The 17,842-nt window shown below is 48.7% G+C and overlaps 2 protein-coding genes across 4 annotated transcripts in view; one reads left to right on the top strand and one right to left on the bottom strand.

Moving 5' to 3' along the window:
* Nucleotides 1-17,842, bottom strand: part of ORAI2 (ORAI calcium release-activated calcium modulator 2) — a 204,060-nt gene that overhangs the window by 29,379 nt on the left and 156,839 nt on the right. The gene's annotated exons all lie outside the window — the stretch shown is intronic.
* Nucleotides 1-17,842, top strand: part of DTX2 (deltex E3 ubiquitin ligase 2) — a 48,415-nt gene that overhangs the window by 17,733 nt on the left and 12,840 nt on the right. For all 3 annotated transcript variants that reach the window (XM_053557480.1, XM_053557482.1, XM_053557481.1), the window contains 3 exons: nt 2,357-2,712; nt 5,467-6,103; nt 14,892-14,992. In XM_053557480.1, the coding sequence (XP_053413455.1) occupies nt 2,445-2,712; nt 5,467-6,103; nt 14,892-14,992 (1,006 nt within the window). In that variant the 5' untranslated portion in view covers nt 2,357-2,444. The remainder of the gene's footprint in view (nt 1-2,356; nt 2,713-5,466; nt 6,104-14,891; nt 14,993-17,842) is intronic.

Genomic DNA, 17,842 nt, shown 5'->3' with positions numbered 1-17,842 from the left:
AAGGGAAGACAAGATTTGTGGAGTATCTGCTGTGTGGGTGCTTTATACGTACCTATTTGCCTTAATCCCCAGGGAAAGCACTTATGAGAAACATTTGATATCTCCATTTTCTGCAAGAAAGAAAGCTTGGAGAGCTTAAGTGCTTTCATCAAGATGGTAGGAAGAGCACTCAGCATATTGATGCCAGAGCCTATGCCTGCTTCATTTCACGAGCTGCTTCGGATCTATCTCCCTTCTAGGGCTTCTGGCCTGCCCTTCTTATTGGCATAGTGCAGTCTCAGGGATAGCAGCAGAAGCCTAGGGCCCCAGTCTTGTCACTAGCCTTATGATTGTGAGCAAGTCATTACAACTACTAGATCTCAGTTTCCACATCTGCCAAATGGGCATAAAATATGACGTGTGTACTTAGGGGGGTGGTTGTAGGAATGAGCAGATCTTATGAGTGGGGCCCCCATTAGCCCAGAGCCCTGCATAGATAGGCATGCTGTAACAACCCAGGGTGTGGAGTGCTGGAGACAGAGGTCTCTCCCTTCCTCCTCTCACCTCTCTTAAGTAAGGCCTGTAAGTGAAGCCCATGGCACAGTTCAGGCTGAGCCTTCCTCTTCAAGAAAATGGGCCTCAGGGCGGCGCCTGTGGCTTAGTGAGTAGGGTGTCAGCCCCATATGCCGAGGGTGGCGGGTTCAAACCCAGCCCCGGCCAAACTGCAACAAAAAAATAGCCGGGCGTTGTGGCGGGCGCCTGCAGTCCCAGCTGCTCGGGAGGCTGAGGCAAGAGAATCACGTAAGCCCAAGAGCTGGAGGTTGCTGTGAGCCGTGTGATGCCACGGCACTCTACTGAGGGCAGTAAAGTGAGACTCTGTCCCTACAAAAAAAAAAAAGAAAGAAAGAAAATGGGCCTCAGAACCACATTGATCTGGGTTTGTTCTCTTGTGTTGCCACCTTTAGTATATAACCTTAAATCAGTCCCTTGACCTTGTTGAGCCTTGGTTTCTTATCCATAAAGTGGAAGAATTGTTACCTTATTAATCTGTCAGGATTAAAAGAGACATGTTAGGTGTTTGTCAACTAATTGTTGGACTCTGTTCTTGTGCTCCAAGAGCTGGTGTGCCGGGGCCTGTAGTGATAAGGAGTATTTGCAGACCTCTTCTCATTCAGATGCTGAAAGCACAGAGTATAATCATCATCTACACTCTTCAGCTGTGTTATGAAGTTGTATATGTAGATCACTCACTCCAGGGCATGTCCTCTGGTGGGCACTGATGAAGAAGGGAGGATTGTGGGGTTGCTGCCATCTGGGGAGCAAAGACATGAAACCATTATGTGTACATAGGTGGTCTTTAGAGTTCTGGTTGGTTCCAGGAAGAGTGTAGAGGGCCATGAAGGAGCATGTGTAATGGGTGCTTGGGACAAGCGTTCATGAGGACACAGGCTGAGCCTGAAGACACAGTGTTTACAAGAGAGGAAGGGGACTGCGGACAGCCCTGGATGTAGGGAAGAGCTCTCCAGACCTGGTGGCCAGTCAGAAAGGCCCAGGCATAGGAAATGGGGGGTGAGAGGCCGGGTGGGGTAAAGTTCAATGTTTATTTAGGGTTTCCCTTGTGGTCGTGTGGCTGACTGGGCACCCAGGAGACATGGAGGAGCCAGGCCCTGTGCTTCCTGGCTAGTTCTGCCACTGCCCTCTCCGTGTCCTTAAACCCTGTCTTTTCTTTTTTTTTGTAGAGACAGAGTCTCACTTTATGGCCCTGGGTAGAGTGCCGTGGCATCACACAGCTCACAGCAACCTCCAACTCCTGGGCTTAAGTGATTCTCTTGCCTCAGTCTCCCGAGTAGCTGGGACTACAGGCGCCCGCCACAACACCCGGCTATTTTTTTTTTTGGTTGCAATTCAGTCGGGGCCGGGTTTGAACCCGCCACCCTCGCTGGCTCCTTACCGACTGAGCCACAGGCGCCGCCCAAACCCTGTCTTTTCTGAGACAGTGTTTTCTCCTCTATAGAATAGTGGATGTTAATAGGTTAACCTTGAACCTCACAAACAAACCTGCTTTAGAAACTGGAATATGAAAGGATAAACTAAGTAGTTGGGTCAGAGGTAAATTATTGGTAATGAGATAGAAGCTGGACCACTGATTAGCACCCAGAATTTACCACATCATCCTGAATGTTTGCAGAGGTAGCTGCAGGATTGACTTTGAATCCTTCCTGGCTGCCAGAGCAAAGAGACAGGATCAGGTGCTTGATTCATGATGCTCTTATGGTATTGGGGGTAGGTAACAGCTGTGAAAAAGCATTCTCTGAGGCTGACTCTTGAAGGGCTGCTTATGTGCTTGGGTAACTGCTGTCATCTGTTGTGTTTACAGGTCTGCTGGAGGTGCTGGGCAATGAACCCAAGACTCCAGGACAGAGTGGTCTGAGCCATTCAGGAAAGCAGAGGGAGTTCTGGGGAAGATGGCCATGGCCCCAAGCCCTTCCCTGGCGCAGATGTACAGTAGCCCCGTGGCAGTAGCTGTGTGGGAATGGCAGGATGCGCTGGGCTCCTGGCACCCTTACAGTGCCACTGTCTGCAGCTACATTGAGCAGCAGTTTGTCCAGCAGAAGGGCCAGCGCTTCGGGCTCGGGAGCCTGGCTCATAGCATCCCTTTAGGCCAGGCTGACCCCTCACTGGCCCCATACATCATCGACCTCCCCAGCTGGACCCAGTTCCGCCAAGACACCGGTAAGACTTCTTAACTCAGGCACACATCTGAGTGCCTGCTTCGGGCTAGGCACTGTGCAAGGTGTTGGGATTACTGAAGTGACTAACAAAGCTTTCTCCCTACCCCTGAAACACATGATAGGAGGCAGGTACTGTGATTGAGAAAACCCACCACCCACAGGGCATATGTACCTTGTGGTAGAAGCAGTGTTGTGGGACCACATTGCAGAGGCCCTCCTGCCCCTTTCCCTTGGAATCCCAAACCAAAAATGCCTGCCTTGACCTCCAGAAGTTCAAGGGTCTCTCTGGAAGGTGGGCTGACACAGAGGTGGTGCCAGGGTCATGCAGAAGGTCTGGCTCCACCGCTCAACAGCTGTGTGACCTGGGCAGGCTACATTACTCTTCTGTGCATTTGTGTGTTTTGGATTTATCTGCATTTTGATCAGTATTATTGAAATAGGGCCACCAACTTCCTACTGTAATCTTTATCAGCAGTATCCTAGAGTCTATGAAAACTCTGCCTCCCCGTCAGCTGGATATAGATAAATTCCTGGCTTTCATGGCATGTGCAGTTGAGAAAGACAGCAGGCAGGATGAATTATAAGGAAATTGTGTATTGTTTTGGATAGCAGTAAGTGTTAATCAGCGTATGGAGGTGTCAAGTGTTGGTAAATGTCAGTTTGAAGGTTGGGCTTGGGTGATGAGGTCTCTGAAGAGGAACAGAGACAGACCTGATGGAAGGGCAGGAAGGAAGGCCAGGTTGTTGGGGAATGGGGATTTCGTCACTAGGTGGGGCTTTTACTTTTATTCTGAAAGGGGGCACTATGGGAGGGGTTGGGCAGAGAGGTGCTGTTGTCTGTTTTGGGGACTAAAAGTATCCCCCTAGCTGCTGTGGTCGGGAGAACTGCAAGAAGGTGATTGCAGTAATCTATCTTGTGGCAAGTACTGTTGAAAATGTAGACCAAACTGATTTTGTTTTCTTCTTCTTCTTCTTTTAATCTTCAGGTTTGGTTTATTAAGAATATAAGCTAGGAGTAGTGGCAAGGAGTAATGGCTCACACCTGTAATCTCAGCATTCTGAGAGGCTGAGGTAGGAGTTTTGAGACAGCCTGAGCCAAGAGTGAGACCCGTTAATTACAAAACATAGAAAAATTAGCTGGGCCTGGTAGGATACATCTGTAGTTCCAGCTACTTGGGAGGCTGAGGCTGGAGGATCATTTGAGCCTAGGAGTCTGAGGTTGAGTGTGAGCTATGATTACACCACTGCACTCTAGCCCAGGCAACAGAGTGAGATTCTGTCAAACACACACTCAGAGTGTAAACTAAAGATAGTGTGTTTGGCAGTAGTTGCAACTTTAGAAGTCAAAGAGACTGGTACCTCTGTACTGAATTACATAATAATAGGGTAACAATTATGTAACTTTGTTACAAAGTTTTATTTTCTATTTTACTTTTTTTTTTGAGACAGAGTCTCACTATGTCACACTATGCCGTGGCATCACAGCTCACAGCAACCTCAAACTCTTAGGCTTAAGCGATTCTCTTTTTTCTTTTTTTTTGGCCGGGGTCAGGTTTGAACCCACCACCTCCAGTATATGGGGCCGGCACCCTACTCCTTGAGCCACAGGCACCGCCCTTAAGCGATTCTTTTTGCCTCAGCCTCCTAAGTAGCTGGGACTGCAGGTACCCACCACAAGGCCTGGCTATTTTTTGTTGTAGTCTTTATTGTTGTTTGGCAGGCCCTGGGCCGGGTTCAAACCTGCCAGCTCTGGTGCATGTGACTGGTGCCCTAGCCGCTGAGCTGCAGGCACTGAGCCAAGTTTTACAAAGTTTTAGAGACTTAGGGGATGCTTATGGCATTGTACAAGAAAATAGCAGGAAACATTTCATTTTTCAGCTCCTTTAATACATGTGCCTAGAAGACTACATGGGAAGAAATGCACTGCAGTGTAAATTGTGTGCTTTCCTTTTGGTGTTGGGATGGTTTGGGATGGTTTAATTTTCTTTATATTTCTTTCTATGTATGTATGTATGTATTTGTTTTTGAGACAGAGTCTCACTCTGTTGCTCAGGCTAGAGTGTTGTGGCATCAGCCCAGTTCACAGCAGCTTCAAACTCCTGGGTTCAAGTGATCCTCCTGCTCAGCCTCCTGAGTAGCTAGGAATACAGGTGACTGCCACAATGCCTGGCTGTTTTTGTATTTTTAGTAGAGATGAAGTCTCACTCTTGCTTAGGCTGGTCTCAAACTGGTGAGCTCAGGTAGTCCACCTGCTTCTGCCTCCCACGGTGCTAGGAGTATAGGCCTGAGCCACCAAGTATGGCCTGTTTTTAATTTTTTAAAGTGAGGTTATGTAGACTCATCATTAGAAATATTATTTTAAAAGACTCATCAAGTCTAAGCCATGTTTTTTGACCTAAGCTTCCAACATCCCCTTCTGCCATGTCGTATGGATCCCCCTCTGCCACTTGATCCTTTTGGGCCATAGTTTCTTTGTCTAGAGCAGTGGTTCTCAACCTTCCTAATGCCACGGCCCTTTTATACAGTTCCTGTGGGGTCGCAACCCACAGGTTGAGAACCACTGGTCGAGAGTTTCTCTATACTTTACCCCTAAATTTGTATAGAAGAGCTGGTGCCAGCCCTTGGATGAAATAGCATTATGACTGTACATCTGCAGTGATCATGTTTGCTTATTTTTGTTGAAAAAAAATTTGTAAATCCCCTGTGTTTTGGACGGGGCTAATAGATTAACCGTCTGTAATATTCCTTTCAAATAGGTACCATGCGGGCGGTTCGGAGGCACCTGTTCCCCCAGCACTCAGCCCCAGGCCAGGGTGTCATCTGGGAGTGGCTGAATGATGATGGCTCCTGGATTGCCTATGAAGCCAGTGTCTGTGATTATCTGGAGCAGCAAGTGGCCAGGGGCAACCAGCTCGTGGACTTGGCTCCCCTGGGATACAACTACACTGTCAACTATGCCACCCACTTGCAAACCAATAAGACTTCCAACTTTTGTCGTCATGTGCGGCGCCAAGCAGGACCCCCTTACCCAATAACCACTGTCATTGCTCCACTAGGCCACACAGGAATTGCCTGCTCTTGCCACCAGTGCCTCAGTGGCAGCGGAACTGGCCCTGTGTCAGGCCGCTACCGCCACTCCATGACCAATCTCCCTGCATACCCTGTCCCTCAGCCCCCCCACAGGACTGCTGTTGTCTATGGGGCCCACCAGGCCTTTGCCCCATACAACAAACCCTCACTCTCTGGGGCTAGGTCTGCACCCAGGCTGAACACCACCAACCCCTGGGGTGGGGTCCCTCCCATCTTGGGGAGCCATACCTTCTATCACTCCAGCCTCTCCCACCTGGGACCGCAGCATCTGCCCACAGGATCATCTATTTCCGGTGCAGCCAGGTATTGTGTGTTCTTGCTAGGCATTTGTTGGCGTGCTCTGCCCTTAGGCTGGGTTTTCTGCTCTTATGTAGCTGGGAAGACTCACCCACATACTTCAGATTACCCCCTGGGTTGTTTCTGCTATGTTGTCCCATTTGCATGTGCCATGTGGTGCCAAGGTATTGTGGCTGTCCCCACCCCTGCATCCCCCAGAGCCTTACTTGACCTCTGGTCCTCAAGTTCTGGTAGTTGCCACATAGGTTAGAATCAGCAGTCCTTTAGTTCCTCCTGATGCTAGGGACCCCTTTATGGAGTAAAGTTAAAGGCTTTTAGCTTGTGCTTAGTGCCGCATGGTTAGTGCTGCACCTGACAACATGCTGTTGACTCTTGCTCTGTGCTGGGCTCTGATGATGCAGAGACAAAGTCTGTACCTCCTACCCCCAAACCACAGTCTCATACAGAAGAGGGCTGTGAGCATGGTGCAAGAAGAATGCACGGGTGGCTGCATAAGCCCAGCCCAGAGCGTCTTGCAGGGCTTTTGGCTCCTTGAGAAAGATGATGAAGTCATGGGCCCAGTCTGGACCAGGTAGCATTTTATTTTATTTTATTTTATTTTATTTGAGATAGAATCTCACTGTCTTTACCTCTATAGAGTGCTGTGGCGTTATAGCTCACAGCAACCTCAAACTCCTGAACTTAAGTGGTTCTCTGGTCTCAGCCTCCCAAGTAACTGGGACTATAGGCACCCACCACAATGCCTGGCTATTTTTAGAGATGGAGTCTTGCTCTTGCTCAGGCTGGTCTCAAACACCTGAGCTCAAGCAATGCACAGGCCTTGATCTCCCAGAGTGCTAGGATTACAGGCATGAGCAACCCAGGCGGTATTCTAAAGTGAGAAAATCCCCTGGATTTGGTCAATGTGTGAACATTCCTAACTTGATCATGGACCTGTAACTGGTCTGGGTGACTAGGACTTAATTGTTCCTCATCATTGAGAGTGTTGGGCATGGAGGGCAGTTTAAGAATTCAGGTTGGGGTGGCGCCTGTGGCTCAGTCGGTAAGGCGCCGGCCCCATATACCGAGGGTGGCGGGTTCAAACCCAGCCCCGGCCAAACTGCAACCAAAAAATAGCCGGGCGTTGTGGCGGGCGCCTGTAGTCCCAGCTGCTCGGGAGGCTGAGGCAAGAGAATCAAATCACTTAAGCCCAGGAGTTGGAGGTTGCTGTGAGCTGTGTGAGGCCACGGCACTCTACCAAGGGCCATAAAGTGAGACTCTGTCTCTACAAACAAAAAAAAAAAAAAAAAAAAAAGAATTCAGGTTGGTAGCCCGTTGGGGCTGTTTTCTGAGAGCCCACATCCCTGGAGTGAGTGGGGTTAATGGTTGTAGAGCCAGAGTGTGTGGACCTGTGTCTGCCCTAGTGCCTGGGGGGAGATCATCTTGTTGATTGGGACTGATACCAGCAAGTCAGCGTCACTGCTGGTCTCACTCTCTGTCCAGTGCCACACATTGATGGCTGAAACTTCCCACTGTGACGAAACATCCCTGGCAGCTTAGTGGGCCTCTAGTATTTGTTCAAATTGGGTTTCCAAGGACCCTGTCAGCTTGTTTAAGACACGGTGACAAGTTCCATTCTTGAACGCACATTATATATGTCAGGCTCTGTTGAGCAGAGGCATGAGTGATTTCACCAATGCTCGTGTGTTCTTTTTTTTTCTTTTATTTTTTAAATTTTTGAGACAGTCGTACTATGTCACCCTCGGTAGAGTGCTATGGCGTCACAGCTTGCAGCAACCTCGAACTCTTGGGCTTAAGCGGTTCTCTTGTTACAGCCTCCCAAGTAGCTGGGACTACAGGTGCCTGCCACAACGCCCAGCTATTTTTTGTTGCAGTTGTCATTGTTTAGCTGGCGTGGACCGAGTTTGAACCTGCCAGCCTCCATGTATGTGGCTGGCACCATAACCACTGTGCTACGAGCACCGAGCCATGCTTCTGTGTTCTTAAAGTAGATAGCGTCCTCAACTTACAGATGAGACACTGAGGCCAGCCATGGAGCTGGCAAGTGGCAGGATTAAATGCAGGCCGTAGGAGTGGGATACATGGGAAGTTGATGCTTTCTTAAAGGCAGAGTGATGAGGAAGGAGAAGGTATGTTGAGGGATGTTGGAGGAGGCTGGTAGATGGGGGATGATGAGCTTTGGATGGGTCAGGGTTTTCTTCCCTATATTCTCCTTCCAGCATTGGAGTATATGGTTTGGGGATCTTTCTGAGAATTGAGAGTATGGTGAAATGTCCCTTGGTCCCTCTGCAGCCTTCACATGGACATAAGCAGGGCTTAGAGAGGTGCTTTCTCCACTTCCTGCCCTCAGCATGTGGGCCAGTTTTGAACAGTGTGTTCCATTCACCAGCCCAGAGTGGTTATTGGCGGTGCTGGAACCTCTGTGAAATCTGTCTCACCTAGCCTCCTGGGCTTCTTGTTATGAATTATTTTGAGGCAAATTTCTAGTAGTGCTAGAGCTGGGATTCTGGGATTAAGTCAAGTGACTTAGCTGGGCACTGTGGGTGATGTAGGAGACTGAGGTGAGAGGATTACTTGAGCCCAGGAGTTTGAGGTTGCAGTGAGCTCTGATTGCACCACTGTACTCCAGCCTGGGAGAGAGATTGTCTCAGGAAAAAAGAAAAGTCAGGCGATTTAAGGGGGCTTTGTTTCCTTCTTTTTCCTGGTATGGGGCTCTCTTTGCTCTCCCTTAAACCGTCTCTTTCCACAATATTTCTTTGGGGTCTCCCTTCCCCAGCCTGATGGCCCACAGAAGTACTGAAGTACCATTATTCAGGCCAGGTAAGTTACAGAGAGGAAAGTGGCTGCTAGGGAAAGGGCATGCTGCTACCTGCCCTGTTGCTGTATATGAGCCAGGAGGGAACCAGGTCAGCTGGCTTTGTTAGTTGAAACAACCTCAGAGGGACCCGCCTCTTAGGCCAGGTGTACATCCCCATTCCTCGGGCAGAGAGGGGTGTAATTCACTTGCATGGACCTAGCCAGTGTTTTCCCATGCCTGATTTGTAGCCTGGCCCTCCTCAGTTAACCCTTCTATTATGGTTGTAGAGCCAGAGGGGGCTTAATAAATATCTGCCCTTTTAACCTGGCAGGTGGTGGGAGAATTGAAAACACTTGGCACCTTGTTCTCCCTAGGGGCTGTGGTAAAGTTCTCAAAGCCAAATGAATGTCAACAGCATTAAGTGAAAGTTACCATGCAAGTGAGAGATAAAGCTGGAGCCAGTGTAGGTCTGGGGAAGCTGGTGAACCAGCTCCCTTTGCTGTGGTATTGGGAGGTGACACTTGAGCAAGTGAAATCAAGAAGTATTGTGGAGCACGTGTGTTTGGGTTTTTTTGTTTGTTTGTTTTCTCTTTCTATCTATCTCTCTTTTTTTTTTTTTATAGAGACAGAGTCTCATTGTTCCGCCCTCGGGTAGAGTGCGATGACATCACACGGCTCACAGCAACCTCTAACTCCTGGGCTTACGCGATTCTCCTGCCTCAGCCTCCCAAGCAGCTGGGACTACAGGCGTCTGCCGCAATGCCCAGCTATTTTTTTGTTGCAGTTTGGCTGGGGCTGGGTTTGAACCCGCCACCCTCGGCATATGGGGCCGGCGCCCTACTCACTGAGCCACAGGCACTGCCCAACGTGTTTGGTTTTTGGTTTTAAATGACATCTTGCTCAATTTGGGTAAAACATTGGCTGAGTGATTTCCTTGTGCCCCCTGGGAATAGGCAGTAATACATAGAGAAAGTGTGTCATCTGTGACAGAACTACTGGGTGCAAGTAAATTTCCTTGTAGGTGAAGTTTATCTCTTTAAGCACCCAAACTTGGGCTTTAATGATGTTGTATGGAAAACTTTCCAAAACGTGTTATGCACACCATTGTCTTCCCTAATAGGAGGTGTGACACCGGGCTTAGCATTTTTTTTTTTTGCAGCTTTTGGCTGGGGCTGGGTTTGAACCCACCACCTCTGGCATATGGGGCTGGCCCCCTACTCCTTTGAGCCCTACTCCTTTGAGCCACAGGCACCTCCCCGGGCTTAGCATTTTGATGACTTGGGGTGGTGGTTATGACTGATGGTCTGTCACCGCTCAGTGGTGTGGTTAAGCCTGTGGGCGCTTTGCCCCTGCACTAAACGACTGCACAAAATGGCTCTCCTCACTGGCTTTGGTCTGCTGTGCATGCCAGGCTGGTTTGGCAGCTGTTGCCTTGTAGTTTGTGAGATTGGAATCACAGGGTCCAGACAGGGCCTTGCCCGTAATATGCTGGTGGCCCATGGTCAGCCCTGGTCTTTTTCCGCGTTTCTCTTTTCCTCTCTTGAGATGAGGGAGTTGGACTGATCAGTTTCTTTCTACTTGTCAGTTTCTAAAGATCCTTTTGCTTTAATATTGCTGTGGTTTTCAGGATTTTGTAAGGGCCCTGCAGGAAGGTGCTTGGTGGCCCTTTCCTTCACCTCCCTCTGCTCCTCTGAGACCTGGGTCCCAGTGGGTTTGTACTAGGTCTCACCACTGCCCTGAGGCCTATAGGAATTATCCTTGACTTAGAAATTGAGGCTCAGGACACACAGCTTTGAGCGGGAGCAGGCACTAGAAGCAACGCTTTATGATCTTCAGAGGGTTTCTTGCTGGTGCTGGCTGTCAGCCCCAATCTGAGAGAGTAGGGAGTTGGGAGAGAAGCTTTGGATTTCCTCCTTCACCAGCTCTGCCCCTCGCCCTGCACAGCCCACTCATTTTGTGGACTTGTTGTGCCAAGCTTAGATTTTCCTGACCTAACAAAGGGCTTGAACTCAGCACTCCCTGGAGAGGTAGCCTATGAGATCTGAACTGGAGAGCCCTGGATACCTTCACTTGGGACTTCAGGACTGCAGAGACCATCAGAGATGATCTACCTTCCTTTTAAAAAAAGTTGAAATAGGCTCAGGAAGGACAGGGACTCGCCCCAATTGGAACAGTGTTTGGTGGAGCCAAGACCTCATTCAGCCCAGGTGCCTGGAACTTCAAGCCCTTCATGGCATCATCACGGCACCATCACAGCATCCCTAGGTTCCCTGTTATCCTTTTCCTTGGGCTAGGAGTAGACAAGGAGGGCATGATGCTGCTTTTTGAGTAGCATGGCCACGCAGGTGAACCTCCTTGAGAAGAACAATCAAGAAATAAACTGGGTGTGGTGGCTCACACCTGTAATCCTAAACACTCTGGGAGGCCAAGGCAGGTGGATTGCTTGAACTCAGGAGTTTGAGACCAGCCTGAGCAAGAGTGAGACCACGTCTCTACTAAAAATAGAAAAATCAGCTGAGTGTCGTGGCGTACCTGTAGTTCCATACCCAGGGTGACAAAGTGAGACTCTGCCTCAGGGGAAAGAAAAAAAAAAGAAAGAAAACAACCCCTTTCTTCACTCAAGCAAACATTAGGGCATCTGCTGTGCTCCAGACCCTGTGCAAGGCTCTGGCTGCTTCAGCCCTGCTGGGTGTGAGCAGACGGGAACTAGCCAGCTCCTCCTCACCAGAGGGATCAGTGACCTGTGGCTGGTGGTGAGGGAGGCTCTGGAACAGTCCCTGGAGGCATCGGCTGTGGGTAGGCAGTGACTGGTTGCTTGCTTTGCAGTGGCAGGTAGCCTGGAGCTGCCTTCACCTTCTGAGTGCCTTCCTTCTCCTGGTTTTGGCCTAGGTCCTATCTTGCAGAGCTCCAGTGTTGGGCCTATGTGGGAGGGTTTCATAATGTTCATTTTCCATCATCTAAAATGAGCAGGGATGGATGGATGTACCTAGGAACTGGAAGGAGGAGAGGAGCTGGCAGAATCTTGGTCATCTATGCCAACTATTCTCAATGCAGGGCCCCTTCCCAAACCATAATGGCATGTATTTGTTGCCATTTAAAAATATATAATGACTGGATGGCGCCTGTGGCTCAAAGAAGTAGGGCGCCAGCCCCATATGCTGGAGGTGGTGGGTTCAAACCCAGCCCCAGCCAAAAACTGCCAAAAAAAAAAAAAAAAATATATATATATATATAAAATGACTTCAAACCAAACAGGTTGGGTAGCGCCTATAGCTCAAGTGGCTAAGATGCCAGCTACATACACCAGAGCTAGCAGGTTCGAATCTGGCCCAGGCCTGCCAAACAGTAACAACTACAACCAAAAAATAGCTGGGCATTGTGGCAGCACCTGTGGTCCCAGCTACTTGGGAGGCTGAGGCAAGAGAATCGCTTAAGCCTAGGAGTTGGGGGTTGCTGTGATCTGACACCATGAAGCTCTACCCAGCGCAATAGCTTGAGGCTCTGTCTCAAAAAACAAACAAAAAAAAACCCCAAACAGGTGGCTTAAACACAGTCACTTAGTAAGTACAACCCTCATTTAAAAAAAAAGCCTAGCATGGTGGTTTAAGCCTATAATCCTAGTGCTTTGGGAGGCCAAGAGGGAAGGATCTCTTGAGGCCAGGAGTTTATGAGACCAACTTGGGCAATGTAACAGGACCTGCTCTTAAAAAAAAAAAGAAACCGAGGCTCGGTGCCTATGGCTCAAGTGGCTAAGGTGCCAGCCGTATACATCTGAGCTGGTGGGTTCGAATCCAACCCTGGCCCGCCAAACAATAATGATGGCTGCAACCAAAAAATAGCTGGGCGTCGTGGCAGGCGTTGTAGTCCCAGCTACTTGGGAGGCTGAGGCAGGAGAATCTCTTGAGCTTCCCAGGAGTTGGAGGTTGCTGTGAGCTGTGAAACCATGGCACTCTACCCAGGGCAACAGCTTGAGGCTCTGTCTCAAAAAAAAAAAAAAAAAAAACTAGGTGGAGCCCATAGATCAGTGGGTAGGGCACCAGTCACATACACCCAGGCTGGTGGGTTCAAACCCAGCCCAGGCCAGCTAAACAACGACAACAACAAATAACTGGGCGTTGTGGTGGGCGCCTGTAGTCCCAGCTACTTGGGATGCTGAGGTGAGAGGATCACTTGAGCCCAGGAGTTCAAGATTGTAGTGAGCTATGATCCTGTACTCTAGCCTGGGCAACAGAGTGAGACCTTGTCTCTAAACCAAACTAAACCAAAAAAGACCTTTTATTTTGTACTCATTTGAAATTTCCAAAAAAGTTACAAAAATAGTTTCCATGTCTCCTTTACCTATCTTCTAGTATTAACATCTTTCTTGTAACATAGTATAATTGTCAAAACAAGAAAATTACCATTGGCACAGTGCTGTCAACTAGATACTTTTTTTGATTTTTTTCACTGATTTTCAACTTCTGTCCTTTCTGTGTCATAGGATCTTGTCCAGGGCTCCACGTTGTGTCCAATTGTCATTTCTCCTTTCTCCAGGCAGTTAGTAAGAGTTTGTTGGTCTGTCTGTTGTCGTCTATAATCTTGCCACTTTTGAAGAGGTGTTTTGTTGAATGTCTCTTCTTTTGGGTCTGTCTGATGTTTTCCCATGATTGGATTCAAATAATTTTTTTTGTTTGTTTGTTTGTTTTTGAGACATTCTCCCTCTATGACCCTGGCTAGAATGCAGTGCTGGCATCATAGCTCCCATAGACTCCTGAGCTCAAGTGATACTCCTACCTCAGACTCCTGTGTAATTGGGACTAGAGGCACATGCTACCACGCCTTGCTAATTTTCCTATTTTTAGCAGAGACAGGGTCTCGCTCTTGCTTGTGCTAGGATTATAGGCAAGAGCCACTGCACTTGGAGAGATAATGTATTTTTGACATAAATCCCACAAAATGTCCATCTTAAAGCATTGCTTCATGGAGCTCATGATGTTGATTTGTTCTGTTACTAGTGACGTTGGTCTTGATCACTTTGTAAAGTAGTTTCTGCCAGATTTCTTTGCACAGGTGTTGTGAGAACCCTTGTATTGATGAAGATACGGAACTAAAAACCATTTTGAGCTTTTTTTTTTTTGCAGTTTCTGGCAGGGGCTGGGTTTGAACCCGCCCACCTCCGGCATATGGGGCCAGTGCCACAGGTGCTGCCCTTGAGCTTTTTTTTCTTTTTTTTTAATTTTTATTTTCAGCTTGCTTGTTCATCATTCTTCGTTTGAAGTACTCTTTTTTTTTTTTGTTCATTTTCTTTCTTCTTTTTTTCAATGCTTCCTCTGGCGATGCTCTGTCCCATTGCCTCCCCAGTAGCTGGGATTATAGACGCCCACCACAACGTCTGGCTGTTTTTGATGTTAGTAGAGACGGGGTCTTTCTCTGGCTCACTGCTGTTACATACAGGTCTCGAACCTCTGAGCTCAGGCAATCCACCCGCCTCAGCCTCCCACAGCCCTGAGACTACAGGCGTGAGCCACCACGCCTGGCCGAGCTTTTCTTTTTTTTAATTGAGATAGTCTCACTTTGTCGCCCTCAGTAGAGTGCTATGGTGTTATATATAGCTCACAGCAACCTCCAACTCTCGGGCTTAAGCAGTTCTCTTGCCTTAGCCTCCCTAGTAGCCGGAACTACAGGCGCCCACTGCAATGCCCGTCTTTTTTGTTTATTTGTTTAGCAGGCCTGGGCCAGATTCGAACCTATCATGCCCAGTGCATGTGGCCGACACCCTAACAACTGAGCTATGGGCACCCCCCATTTTGAGCTTTTCTTTTAGGATTGTCTTCAGAGTCTTCAAATGCCCAGGAAAAAATAAAAGGCCTCCTTTGTATAGAGGCAGCAGTGGAAAGTGAAAGCATTGAAGAAGCCTCAGGGGCACCGTTTATTCATAACACCATGTATTTCTCTCATTCTTGTGTTTCCACTAAATGAGCTCCCCACGGTTAAGCTTTGTTCTCTTTTCTTTCCAAGTGCCTCCCTCCCCAGCGGTCCCTCCAGCAGCCCTGGAAACATTCCTGCCACTGTGCCTGTGCAGATGCCAAAGCCCAGCAAGGTCCAGCAAGCGCTCGCAGGTAGGTTACAGAACAGATTGTGTCCCGTGGGACTTGGTGGATGGGAGATTGTGGGGTGGGGGCCTTAGTACCCTTTGCCCTCAGAGAAACACAAAGGTGCTCCCTTGGAAGAGTAGTACCTCCTTCCGGTGATGGCGTACCCTGTGAGTGAGCCTGATGTCCCTTTCTTTGGCTTTGGGGAAGTTTGGCCTGATGACTGTGGGTGCCTAGGTATGGTTCTTTCATCTTTTCTAATTTTTTTTTTTTTTTTTTTTTTTTTGACAGTCTCACTATGTTGCCCTTGGTAGAGTGCCATGGTGTCACAGCTCACTGCAAACTCAAACTCTTGGGCTTAAGTGATTCTCTTGACTCAGCCTCCCAAGTAGCTGGAACTACAGTGCCTGCCACAATGCTCAGCTATTTTTTCGATGCAGTTGTCATTGTTTAGCAGGTCTGGGTGAGTTTCGAACCCACCAGCCTTGGTGTATGTGCCCGGCTCCCTACCCACTAAGCTATGGGTGCCAAGCCACATCTTTCTAAAATTTTGCATCAAATCGAGTTACAGTTAAAGAGTCACTTTTATTTTATTTTTATTTAGAGACAGAGTCTTTTTATGTCGCCCTCGGTAGAATGCCATGGCGTCACAGCTCACAGCAACCTCAAACTCTTGGACTTAAGTGATTCTTTTGCCTCAGCCTTCCAAATAGCTGGAACTATAGGCACCCACCACAACGCCCAGCTATTTGGTTGTTGTACTTGTCATTGTTGTTTGGCAGGCGCAGGCTGGGTTTGAACCCACCACCTCTGTGTATATGGCTGGCACCCTAGCCACTGACCTACAGGCGCCAAGCCTTTTTTTTTGTCTCACTCTATTGCCCTGGGTAGAGTGCTGTGGAGTCACAGCTCACAGCAACCTCAAACTCTTGGGCTTAAGCAATTTTCTTGTCTCAGCCTCCCGAGTAGCTGGGACTACAGATGCCTGCCACAAGCCACAACACCTGGCTATTTTTTTGTTTTGTTTTTAGCAGGCTGGGGCTGGGTTCGAACCCACTAGCCCTGGTGCATGTGGCCGGTGCCCTTCCCGCTGAGCTATGGGTGCCGCCAAAGAGTTACTTTTCTGTCCTGAAACCCTTGAAGCATTTCCATGAAGGGATCTTCTGGGAAATTCATGGCATTGTTTTGGCTGTGGGTGTCATCTTATCTTGAATAAGTACATTTGGGTCCAGCTAGACCTTTTGCTGCCCATATATCTTGGGACTGTATTTTTTTTTTTCTTTTTTGAAGCAGTTTTCACTCTCTTGCCCAGGCAAGTGAGAATACTGTGGCATCATCCTAGCTCACAGCAACCTCAAACTCCTGGGCTCAAGGGCTCTTCCTGGCTCAGCCTCCCAAATAACTGGGACTACAGGTACCTGAACAACGTTTGCCTGATTTTTTCTATTTTTAGTAGAGATGGGGTCTCATTCTTTTTCTTTTTTGTAGAGACAGAGTTTCACTTTATCGCCCATGGTAGAGTGCCGTGGCATCACACAGCTCACAGCAACCTCTAACTCCTGGGCTTTAGGCAATTCCCTCGCCTCAGCCTCCTGAGTAGCTGGGACTGCAGGCGCCTGCCACAAAACCTGGCTATTTTTTTTGTTGCAGTTTGGCCGGGGCCAGGTATGAACCCGCCACTCTCAGTATATGGGGCTGGTGCCCTGCCCAGTGAGCCACAGGTGCTGCCCGGGGGTCTCATTCTTGCGCAGGCTGGTCTTGAATTCCCAGGCTCTAGTAGTCCTCCCCTTTGGCCTCCCAGAGCGCTAGGATTAAAGGTATGAGCCACCCTGTCCAGCCCTTGGGACTGTTTTTAAAAGTCCCTTTATAGGGCAGCACCTGTGGCTCAAAGGAGTAGGGCGCTGGCTCCATATGCTGGAGGTGGTGGCTTCAAACCCAGCCTCGGCCAAAAACTGCAAAAAAGAAGTCCTTTTATAGGTGTTGGGGAGCCACTGAGGTTATTTTTTAGCTTATGAGAAATGTAAGGTGTATAACGACGTAGACAGCCAGATACAATGGCTCACACCTGTAATCCCAGCACTCTGGGAAGCTGAGGCAGGTAGATCACCTGAGCTAGAGTGAGACCCTTCCTCTAAAAATAGCCAGGCATTGTGGTGGGTGCCTGTAATCCCTGCTATTTGGGAGGCTGAGGCAAGAGAATCGCTTGAGCTCAGGAGTCTGAGGTTGCTATGAGTTATAACACCATGGCGCTCTACCAAGGGTGACAAAATAAGACTCTGTCTCAAAAAAAAAAAAAAAAAAAGAGGTGGACAGAATCATATAGCGACCCTACATTAGTCATAGGTTGATGCAGAGGACTTAGATACAGTTTGTGTTTTAGGTGAGTCACTGTCACAGTGCAGAGTGGCTTAAGAGGGGACAGGCCTAGAGCCAGGGAGGCTATGTGGAGGCTGGCCTGTACCTTAGAGGAGCACCTAAGTTCATGGCAGTGGGATGGAGGGGGAGGCTTGGCTTGAAACATTCAGAGGGTGAGAGCCTTCTGCCGTGGTGGCTATGTTGGCTGTGAGAAAGGACAAGGGGCAGAGTGAGGTCTGCTGGAGCCCAACCTCAATCTTGTGCTCTCACATGGAAATCATTGAGTTATAACCCAGGGCTCTGCATGTGTGTTAATTTGTTTCATCCCTAAATAGCTGGGGGGGGGGGGGGGAGACTTATATTCTCATTTTATACTGGAGAAAGCTGATCCAAAAACTCTGGCAGCCACCTCATGGAAGAGCTGGGACACAGCCCAGGCATTCTGGCCTCAGATCTGGCTCCCCATCACACTTTGGTGCTTCAGAGTCTGATGGGAGCCTCAGAAGTGAGTGATGGCTGTGA

Source organism: Nycticebus coucang, chromosome 12 (assembly GCF_027406575.1).
Source record: "Nycticebus coucang isolate mNycCou1 chromosome 12, mNycCou1.pri, whole genome shotgun sequence".
Classification (NCBI taxonomy): domain Eukaryota; kingdom Metazoa; phylum Chordata; class Mammalia; order Primates; family Lorisidae; genus Nycticebus; species Nycticebus coucang.
The sequence above is the reverse complement of the archived record's forward strand: the minus strand, read 5'-3'. Positions and strand labels throughout refer to the sequence as shown.